Raw genomic sequence first — 15000 nt, forward strand, 5'->3', positions numbered from 1 at the left:
CAGGCACTCAAAGTGCCTACAAAATGCTATGTACATGCTCCTACGTCCGTACACTGTCAGCGCTATGTAATGTACATTCTTTAGGCATGGATAGACAGAGGACGCTGTCGCTGTTTGCAAATGCACGAAGATAAGAGCAAACACAGGTCGTGCATAATGAGTGTGTTTATTGTAACATTCTGAATGATCATACAGGAGTGTTACACGAGTCTCTGCAAGGGGAGGGCCCTCACAGCCTTTTTATACACATGATGTGTATAAAACAAGTTGCTAGGTAGAATACAATATCTCCTCCCTATTCTAAACCAATCATTATAAAGGTCACAAAAATAAGTACAAACTGGGTTAAAACATCTTAATACAATGAACACGTGTATAGTATAGGATACATTTTATCTCTAAGTCTGAATATGCTGCAGAATACATGCTTCCACCTCATTTCTGGGCATTGAGCAATACGCCGATTTTGTCCTTGTGTCTCCTGGTAGCCAAACTGATACACACGCAACACACCACATTCTGTCACACACGCAACACACACATTCTGTCACACACGAATGTAGCCAAACTGATACACACGCAACATACACATTCTGTCACACACATTCTGTCACACACGAATGTAGCCAAACTGATACACACGCAACATACACATTCTGTCACACACGCAACACACACATTCTGTCACACAAGAATGTAGCCAAACTGATACACACGCAACACACACATTCTGTCACACACGAATGTAGCCAAACTGATACACACGCAACACACATTCTGTCACACACGAATGTAGCCAAACTGATACACACGCAACACACACATTCTGTCACACACGCAACACACACATTCTGTCACACACGAATGTAGCCAAACTGATACACACGCAACATACACATTCTGTCACACACATTCTGTCACACACGAATGTAGCCAAACTGATACACACGCAACATACACATTCTGTCACACACGCAACACACACATTCTGTCACACAAGAATGTAGCCAAACTGATACACACGCAACACACACATTCTGTCACACACGAATGTAGCCAAACTGATACACACGCAACACACATTCTGTCACACACGAATGTAGCCAAACTGATACACACGCAACACACACATTCTGTCACACACGAATGTAGCCAAACTGATACATACTCACCACACACATTCTGTCACACACGAATGTAGCCAAACTGATACACACGCAACACACACATTCTTTCACACACAAATGTAGCCAAACTGATACACACGCAACACACAGATTCTGTCACACACGAATGTAGCCAAAATGATACACACGCAGCACACACATTCTGTCACACACGAATGATTGCAGGAACACAGCATGAAACATAAGGCAGAGACTTGTGAAGACAAAGACAGACAAAATGGAGACGAAATAGATTCTGCACACCACCAACACCCTCCTCTCCAGAGACCCCCCCCCTGTCCATTTCATCCATATGTCATCCATTTCTACAGTACAGTATGTTCATTTCAACAATATTAGACTAACAACACAATCCTGGCAGCCAAGACGTGCCGTGACCGTGCAGCTTTGTGTGTTTACGTTAAGACCGTGACCTTTGACTCGCCGTCCCTCGATGGGCCGGTAACTGCCGTCTGATCTCTCCTTTGCCGGTTGTAGGTTTGGAAGCAGAAGGCCCAGTATCTCCAGCACAAGCAGAACAAAGCCGAGGCCACCACTGTAAAGCGCAAACCCAGCGCGTCGGAGACCTCGTCACGGAGCAGAGGTACCCGAGCCGGCTCTGAGCTCCTTCGCGCACACTGCGTGCGCTTCCGGAACGCGTGCTCTCCCGCGCTCTCTCTCTGAGCCTCGAGCTCCCTTTTCTATGAATCTCCCAGTTTGGAAGATATTGTGGTGACTTTGACTTTCTTTCTTTTAGTTAGTTTTTCTCATTCTGGTCTTTCTTCCGTTTGATCTGTTAGAGCTTTCTGTCTCTCTTCGTTCTTTCTCTTCTGCATTCAGGTTCTTCTGTAGTTCAACTTCCCACGCAGTCCCTGTAATGCTGCTGTGTACTCTCACACCGCTGTGTTTGTCTCTCTCTTTTCTCACTCCTCTCCTTTGTGTCTCATTTTCTCTCTCTCTACCTCTCTCTCTGTCTCTCTCTCTCTCTGTCTGTCTCTCTCTCTCTTTCATCTCTTTTACCCCCTCTCTCCATTATTCCAGTCTCTTCTCCCCCTTTCACCCTTCTCCATCCCTCTGTTTCCAGGCTCTTCCTCGGGCCTTCCCTCCCCTCACAAGAAGTCCCCAAGCAGCCTGCTGTCCTTCTCCTCCTCCCCAGCCAAGGTCCCCGATACCGAGCCCATCGATGTTGCCGCCCACCTGCAGCTATTGGGGGAGTCGCTGAGTCTGATTGGCCACCGGCTCCAAGAGACTGAGGTGAGGCTCTCGGTGAGGCTCTCGGTGACACATGAAAGAGTGGATAACTCATTTTGGCGCCATACAAGATAATAATCTACAGGGTCAACAACCCCTGCCCCTTACGGGATAACATTGAGCCTAGTTGATAGGATTCCTGGAAGTGAAGAGGGGGATGCTGAGCTGTTGTGGCATCTAGGAATCCCACAATTGGGACATCCCATTGTTGCATCACCATAGATGCCTCAAACCTATTAATTGATCAAGAATCAGGGTTATGGCTAAAGATAACAATAGTAGAATATAAAGTGCCCTGGCCTCCCCACCCCCCTATGAGTTGTTGGTGAATGAAACATTCCTAGAGGTGTCTTGACCGCAGCCAATCCGTTTCAGGACTATCTGCATGTGCAGCTCAATGGAGCATTGTGATTGGTTAGTCTCCTAGCCCTGCTGTATAAGGAACACCTCATTCATGGTTGCAGGGTATGGTTGCAGTGTCCGGCAGTCTGTCTGTCCTCCTGGATTCCATCCTGTGCGCTCTCGGTCCCTTGGTCTGTCTCACTAGCCACGTGCCCCAGCTGAACGCCTGCCCCAAGCAAGTCCTGGTGAGTGAAGCCCGCAGCTCTGTGCCTGGCACTACTTCTCTTTCCTTATGTGGGGCGGGAGGAGACTTGCACTGCCGCTGCCTGTCTCGTGTGTATGTATGAGGAGTGGGGAGGTTTGCACTGCGGAATGGGACATCTCTCCGCAGCCATTTAAGCCGCTGCTAAGGTAAGTGCAGTAGTGTTTATTAATATTAGGGGTTTTAGGATAAGAAGTTAAGTATTTAGGGTTTAGGGCTTTTGGGGTAAAGGGTCCAATATTAGGAGTTAACTTTATGGTAAGGACCCGATTAGGGGGTTTTAGGATAAGGGGGGTAAGGTTAGGGGTTTTAGGGTAAGGGGGGGGTAAAGGTAGGAGTTTTAGGGTAAGGGGGGTAAGGTTATGGGTTTTAGGGTAAGGGGGGGTAAGATTAGGGTAAGGGGGGTAAGGTAAGGGCTTATCTTTGCAGCGAAACGTTCAGCGGCTAAATATCCCAGCGGCTGAATGGCTGCAGCGAGATGCTGGTGGCTGAATGTCCTAGAGGTTTGCACTGCCCCATCTCATATGAGGAGGGGAGAGGATTGCACTGACCCATCTCCTGAATGTATGAGGAGGGGAGAGGTTTGCACGGACCCATGTCCTGTATATATGAGGAGGGGAGAGGTTTGCACGGACCCATGTCCTGTATATATGAGGAGGGGAGAGGTTTGCACGGACCCATGTCCTGTATATATGAGGAGGGGAGAGGTTTGCACGGACCCATGTCCTGTATATATGAGGAGGGGAGAGGTTTGCACGGACCCATGTCCTGTATATATGAGGAGGGGAGAGGTTTGCACGGACCCATCTCCTGTATATATGAGGAGGGGAGAGGTTTGCACTGACCCATCTCCTGTATATATGAGGGGGGGAGAGGTTTGCACGGACCAATCTCCTGTATATATGAGGAGCGCCTTTTAAAATCTAAAGCAGAGGGTGGCCAATTCCAGTCCTAAAGGGCCACCAACAGGTCAGGTTTTCAGGATATCCCTGCTTCAGCACAGTTGGCGCAATCAGTGGCTCAGTCAAAGTCTGCACTACTTGTGCTGAAGCAGGGATATCCTGAAAACATGACCTGTTTGTGGCCCTTGAGGACTGGAGTTGGCCACCCTTGCTCTAGGAGATTTGTTTTCTCATGTGTCCCTTTTCCCCCTTCAGTCGAACACACTTGACAACATCGCCTATGTGATGCCCGGCTTGTGACCGCAAAGGACTCTGGGAAGAAAAGTCCCAGGCAGGAACGCGAGGCACAGATTTTGTTTTATATCTGTACAGTGCTGTATTATATGTATACATAGGACTATTTTATACCCGCTCGTCATCGTATTGTGCGTTTTTATAAGAAGAGAAAGGGAGAAACGGCAGCTTCTTTTTTAACCTCTTCATGCCTGAATTTGCCAGCTGTGTCACAGTGCACTCTAGGGGTAATTACTGGCTCACGTGTGACCGGACTGCGGACCCACTAGCAAAAAAGGGGTAAAAGGACAGTTCCTCTTGCAGTGCATTAGCATTCCCAGCAACCCAGGGGTTAAAGAGGCAGTTCAAGCGGCACTTAAAAAAAAAAAAATGCACCCTCTGGTTACCTTTATTGAAAACCAATTGCCTAAGCTGCCGATCGATTAGTTGTCCTGTGATTGATCAGCAAAGATCCTGCTTCCCAGGGTTCACTAAATGGCCGCCTTTCAGTTTTAATCAATCAATCATTCAGTCAGTGTAACTCAGCAGCTACAATGTATTCTTATATTACTAAGGTAACATTATCTATTGTTACAGTTTTCAACTCAAACTGCTGGGAACATTGACAACAAATGATCCCAAACAGGAAAGTGTTGCAAAGATCTTGCACTGCTGGGGAGGCGTATGACTATGCACGTGCGATCGGCACTTGCACGAACTGTTTGCCGGTCGCTCACCAAGCAACTATCAAGTACCGATCGCGCATGCGCTGTCGGCAAGCGCTCTTCGTGTATGCGCAGTCAGCAAGGGGGACCAAAAAAAACGGGACAGCACCCGAAAAAGTTGGGACAGAGCCCTAAAAACCAGGACTGTCTCGGCTAAACCGGGACATCTGGTCACTCTATGTAGGAAGGCACATAAATGGCTTTGCAAGCTTCGAGTAGAAGAAGATGCCCTTTAACCCGTCTCAGTGCATTCGAGGGCGAGGATGTGGCCTTTTTATTCCCGCTCCATTTCTTATTACATGGATGGGAAGCAGAGGGTCCCGGGAGCTGAAACGCACTATGTTCAGCTCCGGGGGACCCCATGCTTCCCGCGATAAATCCTCCCACGTTACGCGGGCCAATAAGAAGCCGTGATGTCATCTGATGCTACTTCTTATTGGCCCGCAGGACGAGGGGGATTTAAATATGCAGAAGTACTAGCGCTCTCTTTCCCGGTAAGTATCACGGGACCCTGGGGGTCCCCGCAGCTGGAATGAATGTGTTTGGGAAGGACACTGCACCTTTAATACAATGCAAGCTTATTTTAACACGCTCCCATCATGCAGTGCAGCCCCTGGTAGTGAAAAGGTTACAAATCGCACACAGTTGGGAAGTAACCCCTACACTGCCAGCGATGCATACTGTAGATTTGATGTAGGGCTGCTCAACTCCAGTCCTTAAGCCCCCACAGCAGGTCAGGTTTTCAGGATATCCCTGCTTCAGCACAGATGGATCAATCAGAGGCTCGGTCGAAGCCTGAGCTTTTGATTGAGCCACCTGTGCTGAAGCAGGGACAGATTGAGCCACCTGTGCAGAAGCAGGGACTGATTGAGCCACCTGTGTTGAAGCAGGGATATCCTGAAAACCTGACTTGTTGAGATCCCCTGGGTTTGGCGGATAACTTGTAACCGCCGGTCACACGGTGTCACAGTGACCGCGTGGGAAATCTCCCGCATGTATAAAAGGTGGAAATCAGATTCTCTTCTGAGTTGTTGGTCTTGTGTCTTGTTTGTTTTTTATTTGAAATTTTAGTTGTTTTACACATAAAAATATTTTGTAACTTTGTGGCTTCCATTTCGTTGTCTGTACCGATGTCACCTTTCCGATCACTGAATGTCATTTGCAGAGGGACAAGTAGTGTGGGAGACCAGAAATCCTAAGGAAACCTTACAGAACCACGGCACCACTTTCTCATTAATTACCCTATATATCTTATAATGCGGTGGCTTGTCCTTTTATTGTTCTAAAATTCATCGTTTAATTGACCCAGGTAGGTAGATCACTCTTATTTAAGCCAGGGCCCTTTCACTAGTGTTTTGGTTCTAAAAATAAAACACCGCCCATGTTTTGCTGCTTAAACATATTTTATTTTAGTTTTTAACATTTGGTTAAACTTTTTACAGCAAATACAAACCCCATTTGTAAGCACAATCATGCCTCAGACAGCTCTGCAGCCCCGCCTTTCCCCAGTATCATACAGTGCTTCAGCTGCAGCCAGGGACTCTGGATAATGACATGCAAATGAGCACGCAGTATCACTCTTTAATGTGCTCATTTGCTTGTCATTACCCATAATCCCTGGCTGCAGTGGAAGTAATGTATGCTAAGAGATAATGGGGAAGGGCAGGGCTGCAGACCTGTCTGAGACATGAAGGTGCGCACAAGGGGTGTTTGTGGTACATTATACGGAGGATGGGTTCTGTCACTTTTTTTTTATCCAGTCACTGGAGACCATTACTTTAAACGCTTTTTACCTCCTGCGATCATTCAATAGGCAAAACAAGGTAGTGGAATAAAATGAGGTTTATTCGGGTGAAACCGGCGTATACACACACATACAAAATACAGACGAAATACACACTTACTGGGGGTGAAAACTAGCCTCAAATAGGGGCAGGGCGCCTGCTTCGGAAGACTTACCCTGACGGGGATATAGTCCTGAGCGTCCTGTTCCTCTTCGGGGAGAATACCCATCCGTGACCACTACGTTCCATTCTGAGAACTTGATTCTCGCGTCTGATTAAGCCTCAGCTGGGCGGACTTTCCTAGCACCAAAAATGAAGCGGGTTGCTTTGCTATTTGCAACAGAGCAACTTTGAAAAGCCCGCCTTTGCCTCGCCGACTCAAGCCACAGATCGTCAGTTTCTCTGATCGGGCAGTCTCCTTACATAGACCCAGCTGTTCTGTGTTTAACATGGAAGAGAGACTAGCACCCAATCAGAGAACGAATCCTAACTCAGCCAGCCAATCAGAATGGGGGCTCGTCTGGCTGCTGACGTCAGAGGAGGCGGTGTGCCAAGCCGGGTGGTGGGAAATAGGAAACGTGCCTACCAGCAGCATCTTCCCCAGCTAATTCCTATTTCACCCGCTGGGCAGGCTCCACCAGGTCTGGCAGTCCGTGGGGTGCCCCTTGTTCTCCGGACCTGGTACTTTGCCCTTCCCCGCTCACCAGTCTTCTCACCTCTGGACATGCTTTCTCTCCTTTGAAATCCGATGTCTATGCAGATATCCCGACGCCTATGTAGATGCCCGAGCTGACTGTATAGACATTAATACATACAGTATAAAACATTAGAACACTGTTTTAATAAACTCATACTTCTGGGGAAACCTTATACATGTGTGGTAAATGGGACTGGGATACTTGGGCACGAAAACCAGGATTGTGGGGGACACGGTGTAGCCCCGGTGTAATTCACCTCGCGTATCCGCAAATCATGCGTGCACGCCATGGAGAATTACAGGACTACCGGTAACTTTGTCCCCCGAACTCCTGCAAACAAGATAAACACATTTTGACCCAAATATCCCACCTAAAACCACCACTCTCAAATTCTCATGTTTATTGGGGAAGGAGAACTTGTAAAACCCACAACAGGACAGGTTTTAGATATACATTACAGTGTCACTGGCTTTTGGTGCTTACTTAGCTGCCAGGGACCCATGGTTTTCAGGGGTAACCAGTCGGGCTTCACCTTTATTATGAAGACTGGCTACCCCCGCTGTCACATCCACCATAACTTATTTAATGTTAAACTTTTTAGAACATTTCCAAAATTTTTTTTTTCTTTTTGTAAAAAAAAACACAAGCAGATAAGCCTTTTGGGGTTTGGCTCCAATTTCCTTCGGCTTCAAAAGTTCCTTCCGACGTTAGACTCTAGAGCAGTCATTTTCAACCGGGGTTCCGCGGGCACCCCCAAGGGTTCTGCGGGCACCCCCAAGCGTTCTGCGGCCAACGGGGAGTAGAGCAAGGACAACTGTCCCAGCGGCGCCCCATCTCCCCATGCAGCAGCAGCAGCCCGGTGCTCACTACAATCCTCTTCCTCCCGAAGTTGGGTCCAACATCTGACCGGATGGAGGAAGCTGCGGAGTCCCTTGACCGCCGCAGCACTGGAGACCTGCTCACCCTAGGTGAGGGGAGGGGGGAGTGTAAGAGAGAGGGGACACTGTAATGGGGGGGGAGGGGAAGAGAGTTGGGGTTCCCCAGAATTGCACAATATAATTCTAGGTTTTTTTAACCAAAAAAAGGTTGAAACCCGCTGCTCTGCTGTTTCAGTTGAACTCTGAAATTCTTGACCCGCTCGTTCGGGGTTCAATTGGAACGTTGAATTTGCCCAGTTTAGATTTCCAACTTGCAAACATGCCCGTGAGTGACTGATGAGCTGGAGCGTCATTACAAATGAGAAGCAAATAGACCAAACCTCATTTTTAGGATCAGGTGAAGTCGTTTTAACAACTAAAACCACCGAATTGATCTATATTGTAGCATGTGAATTTATTTTGCATTCACACTGCAGAGGATGTAAAATTCCTAGTGTAAGTTGTGTTGTTATACAGCGCTGTACAATGCAATGTAAAGATAAGGGAATTCCTGACGTTAAAGTAGCAGTTCATGCAATATCCTACCTGTGTGTGTTTTTAATAAATGAGTTCTGTACTATGAGAAGGAGAAAAGGAAAAAGCAGCGCACGACCAAGGGAGTAGGGTCCAAAAACAAAAGTTTTTTGAGTCATGAGTAAAAAAGGAGGTACACAGCTCCTACGCGTTTCGTACACTTCTGTACGTCACGGGGCGACCAGGACCAGGTTTTTCTGGCTGACAATGATGGAGCGCCTTGATTAGAGCTGGAGCATGAAGATCCGGAGACTTCACCCAGCTCCTTACCTCAGGACCATACCCCTACCAATCAACCAGATATTGAATCGACCCTCTGGAGTTACGAGAGTCAAGTATCTGCCGCACTTCATATTCAATTTGACCCTCAACATTTACTGGACTAGGCGGGGAAGGATCCCCAGAAAAGTGATTCCTCAGCACAGGTTTCAGGAGGGACACATGGAAAGTGGTGGGAATTTTTAAAGAGGAGGGGAGTTCCAGCTGATCCAAAATAAAATACATATACACTTTAATATCTACACATATTAATAAGTTCCATTCTGGTGGGCTCAGTGGGTCGACCTTTGACAGTTTTTAATGCCTACAGTGACTCCACATATTGGCCAAATATGAACTCTCTGCGACCTCCAGAACTGGAGATAAAGAAATGCACTTTAAAACATTAAAATACATGCTTATAATGAAACATGGGAACAGGGAAACATACATTTTCAAGGTACAACAAGGTGCAAACCTCATCCCTGGACCGCAGTCCAGTTAACCCCTTGTCTCTCTGGTGAGGTCAGGGGATGGCCATATGGGGTGCAACCCCTTTAATACCAGGCCACCCCCTTTCTCCCTCTACAGATATCCATCCTGCGAGCGAAGGCCCGCCAAAATTTTGAGACAAATTGTGTACCTCGATCGGATACGATGGATAGAGGAACTCCGTGAATGCGGAATATTTCCCTAACAAAAATAACTGCCAAAGTGGCGGAATTGGGTAGGCCTCTGAGAGGAACGAAATGAGCCTGTTTGGAAAAATGATCCACGACAACCAAAATGGTGTTCATCCCTTTAGAGGTTGGAAGTTCCACCACAAAGTCCATGGACAGATGAGTCCACGGGCGTTCTGGTATAGGGAGGGGTTGTAGAAGGCCGTATGGCTTTTTACGAGCGGTCTTAACCTGTGCGCAAATAGGACAGGTTTTTACGTACTCCGAAATGTCCTGCAACATGGTTGGCCACCAAAAGGTACGACCAATGAGGTCAGAAGTCCTGTCAATGCCTGGATGACCGGCTGACCTAGAAGAATGACCCCACTCAAGAATCTTCTTAAGGAAGCGTGGAGCTGCATACAGACGGCCGACCGGCACCTTAAGGCCCCTAGGGAGGTTAGATTGTGCTGCCATGACCTGATCCAGGATATCGAAAGAGTTGGCCGAAATTATATATTTGGAGGGTAAGATTGTTTCGGAGATAACTTCGGAATTGTCCTCAGACAGGAATTGACGTGAAAGTGAGTCTGCCTTTTGATTCTTTGAGCCAGGAATGTAAGATATGAGATCTCGAAAAGAAAAGAGACCATCGAGCGTAGAGATGGTTCTCCCGAAGGCGGGACAGGACTAATTTGGTGTGCTGAATGTGGTCTGAGAGAGACTTAGAAAAGATAAGGATATCGTCAAGGTATACGGTAACGAAGCTTTCGAGGAGATTGCGGAAGATCTCGTTGACAAACTCCTGGAAGACCGCCAGGGCATTGCACAGGCCGAAAGGCATGACTAGGTATTCATAATGCCCATCCTGGGTGTTAAAGGCGGTCTTCCACTCGTCGCCTTGTTCCGACGGATGCGGACAAGGTTATAGGCTCCACAGAGATCAAGTTTGGAAAAAATTGTTGCCCCCTGTAGGCGATCGAACAGTTCGGAAATGAGTGGCAGGGGATAACGGTTCTTGATCGTAATTTTGTTAAGACCTCTATAGTCAATACAGGGGCGCAAGAAGCAATCCTTTTTCTTAACAAAAAAAAACCAGCTCCAGCTGGCGATGAAGAATTGCGAATGAACCCATTCCTCAAGTTATCCTGGATATACTCGGCCATGGCCTTGGTCTCGGGTATGGATAGGGGGTAAGAACGGCTCTTGGGTAGGGTAGCACCGGGAAGAAGGTCAATAGGACAGTCAAAGACTCTATGGGGGGGTAAGACTTCAGAACGCACCTTATCGAAAACGTCCGCCTGGTCCCAGTAGACCGTTGGGAGAGAAGTTTTGTACTCTGCGGATAAATCCACTCTGGCTAACATCTGTTTGGGGGGAAGACAGGTCTTGAGGCACTGGGGGCTCCAACGTATGGGCTCTTTATCAACCCAATCCAGTTGTGGGTTGTGTAGTTGCAACCAGGGGAGTCCCAGAATCACATCTACCGATGGAGTATGGATCACGTCCAAGATAATCTTCTCTAGGTGACCATCCTCCGTGGAGAGGGATAGAGAACAAGTCTCCAGGGAAATAAAAGCTGGTTGGAGTGGACGCCCGTCTATGGCCTCCAGACCAACTGGAACAACTTTAGATCGGAAGGGAATCTTATTCCTATAGGCAAAACTCTGATCAATAAAGTTTCCCTGAGACCCGGAATCTATGAATGCTGAGGCGGGGATCAGGGAGTTATTCCAGGCCAGAGAGATAGGCATCATAATTCTGGTGGGAAGTTTTTTAGGAGAAGAAAGAGAGGAAGAGATTACACCCAACGAGACCCTCTCATACCTTATTGGATTTTGGCGTTTCCCGGACGCAGAGGACAGCTTGCCAGAAGATGACCGGAATGACCGCAGTAATGGCAAAGTCCACCATCACATCGGCGCTGTCTCTCAGACGCGGATAGCCGATGACCTCCGAGCTGCATAGGTTCGGGCTCATCCATGGGTTGGGGAACGTATGGAACGAGGTTGCGGCTGGTAGACCGAGGGGAAGTGGTACGAGGAAGAGCACGTTCAAGTCTTCTTTCTCGTAGCCGCTGGTCCACGTGGATGCAGACTGCAATGAGATCCTCCAATCTGGTGGGTCTCTCCATGGTGGCCAGCTGGTCCTTAATGGCGTCAGACAGACCCTGCCAAAAAGCTGCGGAGAGTGAGTTATCAGTCCAGGAGGTCTCCGCCGCGATGGTCCGGAAGTCCAAAGCGTACTCGGCGACAGGACGAGTACCCTGGGAAATATGAAAAAGAGAGGAATCCGCCGTAATCTGGCGACTAGGTGTATCAAATACTTGCCTGAATTCCCGAAGAAAGCGAGGGTAGTCACGCGTCATAGCAGGTTCCCGCTCCCAGATGGGGGATGCCCAGGCTAGGGCCTTTCCGTACAAGAGGGACATAATATAGGCCACCCTTGAGCGTGCGGTAGGAAAGCGCGATGGAGATAATTCAAATTGAATCTCGCACTGATTAAGAAACCCTCTGCACTCGTGGGGATTCCCTGCATAGCGGTTGGGAGCCGGGAGACGCGGTTCCAAAGCCACGGGTGGACCTGGAGAGGGAAACGCCGCAGCTGCCATGGCAGAGGAACCTGGGGAATGTTGTAACGAGGAGAGTCTTGAGAGCTCCTGCGCCATGGAGGCAAGCTGCGTCTCTAGCTGGAGAAGTTGCTGCATGGGGCTTGGTTGCTCGACCTCTTCGGGGTCCATGTCCGTGGGACTGAGCATAATGTCACGCTGTGCTCACCATGGACAAGGAGGGACCCCGAAACTGAGGTGAGAGAGGTAACAACTGCACCCACAGCTACGGGGACACGCCTGGAAAGTGGAAAATAGGCGTCTGGAACCGTCTGGGAGTATAAGATAAGTAAGATACTCGCCAGACAAAAAGGGAGGTTCCAGAAGATAGTTGGTACCGAAAGCCTGGGGTCCAGAGCCAGGGGGTAGGTCGGAATCCGCAAGCCGGGATGAAGGACCGGAGAGTTCAGGAGGTCAGGGTACAAGCCAAGGGTCGAAGTCCAGAGCGGGTCCACAGCCAAGCCGGTTCGGTACACAAGGGATCACTAGGGAAAACAAAGAGACAAGAACTGAGGCAGGCACGACCGTGGGTAACACAGGTCACACAAAGCTATGCTCAGCCAAAGAAGGAATGGCTGAGCAAGGTATAAATAGGAGGAAGGACCAATAGGGAGAGGGGGAGTGACGAGGGAGCGGCCCCAGGGAAGATAAGGATTGGTGGGGACAAGATTGCCACAGCTGCGCTGGATGCGAGGCTTGTGGGCGGTGCACACGCATCAGGCGTGTGCGCCGCGCGGGAGAGGAACGCGCGGCCTAAGCTGGGGGCGGGAACTCCTCCTGTGGGAGGATGTAAAAGTTCTTGTTCGTGCGCGCGCACAGGCTGGCACACTGCTCCTTATTTCTGCTCAATGTGTGAGTAGGAATGTGGGAGTCCTATCGTTATTTATTTTACTCACTGTGTTTACATATTACACTATATATATATATATATATATATATTGTGACATAGTCCAAAGATGTTAGGCAGCTTTCTGCCCCATTTTAGGTCAGAAAGTGGAGGAATAGTTAAAAATGATCCGTTCCACAGCTTCCCATTAACTCAGGCAGCTGGATGGAAAATCCAGACCACAGATTACAATGGCTCTAGTTCTCCCTCACCTGCTCTTCTAATCACATGCACAGGTATTTAGAGCAGAGAGGTTTTGCATTTCACTCTCTCTCCTTAGAGCCTGGAGGCTGGGGGTATCGCTGCTCCCCGGTATCCAGTTTCGGGGTGGACGGCCCCTCCAAGTATCACAGTACCAGAGGATTTGCCTGGACACTTGGGACCGAGTTCCCACCACGAACAGATAAGACAAAAACAAATGTTTACTGCTGTTGCTGAAAGACTGTGCTGTATCTAAGTGACCCTAAATGAGAGGGCATTGTTTTAAGCTGGGGAACCAGGTTAGTTGGCCAGCAGCTGTTAGAGAGACTGATTCTAATGTGTAGTTAGATCCCTGAAAGGGATAGGATTTTGTTTATAATTTGGTTTCTTTTTACTTGAAATAACAGTGTGGGAAATACTATAACACTGAAATGAGAACTGCTGAATGAAAGTATCTGAGTACCTCTAATCTACACTTGTTAAAGCTGCAGTACCTTACTTGGATGAAAATAAAGCAGGCAGAAGCCTGAGTTAAGCAACGTAATACATTGCATGTTCCTGTTTGTTGTATAATTAACCCTAGAAGACTGTGTCGGGAAGAACCCAGACAGACATCAGCGCTACAAAAGAGGGGGCGTTTGTCACATATGGTGGAGAATGCGGGTCAACACTAAAAAGTCTGTGGGTTTGCAAATAAATGCGGGGGTTTAAAATGGCCGCCCAGCCGAAGATAAAGTACAGATGCTATGAATGAAGTCTGTCCCACTGGGTATATCAGTTGTGCTTCTAGCATACACAGAGAATGTGCGAAGTGTGGATGCAATAGCACCCTGAACCCAAACAGAAAACCAAAATGTTTTGCTGAAGGAAAAATTGCATCTAGCAAGTGCTGTTTGTAAAGCTAATGCCTTTTGCTAAAGTGCGTGCATTTGCAGCTAGCAAGTGCTGTATGTAAGTTGCTGAAGTGAGTGAAATTGCAGCTAGCAAATTGTCCCTGCCGGGTTTCTAAAATGGCCGACGTGAAATGTTTGTTTTGTAATGTACATAATCATGCAAAACAGTGTCCCTTCAGGCCATACGATGATGATGATGATGACGACGATTCGTATGTGGCCCCTGGAAGAGAGCCGTATCTACAGATGAATTTAGTATGCTGGGCCTGTCGTGAAGTAGGTCACATGGAAGATGTGTGCCCCAAAATTTTCAAAGACAAACAGCTGCAAAAGCAAGCAACGCCCTGTGAGTGCAAGCAAGATGTGGAAGCTGATACCAGTGAGTGTGTGCCCAGCACCACTGATATCTCTGGAGCTAATAAAGCAAAAAGAAAGAAGAAGAAAAAGAAAACTGTTCCTCAAGTCACAGGGGAAGTGACCGAGCCACTTGAACCTGCGCTGTCAGGACATGCGTCAGAAAGGCGCTGAGATGTGCTGCAGACCGGAGTGACCGGCAGAATTGTCACGGGAACAGTGGCAAAGGAACAGTAGGAGCAAAGGGAAGCTGAATCCTTGAACCAGGATAAAGAGGCTTTGGTTTC

General features: G+C 48.1%; 1 protein-coding gene across 1 annotated transcript in view; it reads left to right on the forward strand.

The window, feature by feature from the left end:
- Nucleotides 1–6024, forward strand: part of HMGXB4 (HMG-box containing 4) — a 20686-nt gene extending 14662 nt beyond the window's left edge. The window contains exons 7-10 of the mRNA XM_075575045.1: nucleotides 1665–1770; nucleotides 2251–2420; nucleotides 2882–3004; nucleotides 4179–6024. Coding sequence (XP_075431160.1) covers nucleotides 1665–1770; nucleotides 2251–2420; nucleotides 2882–3004; nucleotides 4179–4223 — 444 coding nt within the window. The 3' untranslated portion in view covers nucleotides 4224–6024. The remainder of the gene's footprint in view (nucleotides 1–1664; nucleotides 1771–2250; nucleotides 2421–2881; nucleotides 3005–4178) is intronic.
- The last annotated feature ends 8976 nt before the right edge of the window (nucleotides 6025–15000 follow it).

Source organism: Ascaphus truei, chromosome 17 (genome assembly GCF_040206685.1).
Source record: "Ascaphus truei isolate aAscTru1 chromosome 17, aAscTru1.hap1, whole genome shotgun sequence".
NCBI classification, from domain to species: domain Eukaryota; kingdom Metazoa; phylum Chordata; class Amphibia; order Anura; family Ascaphidae; genus Ascaphus; species Ascaphus truei.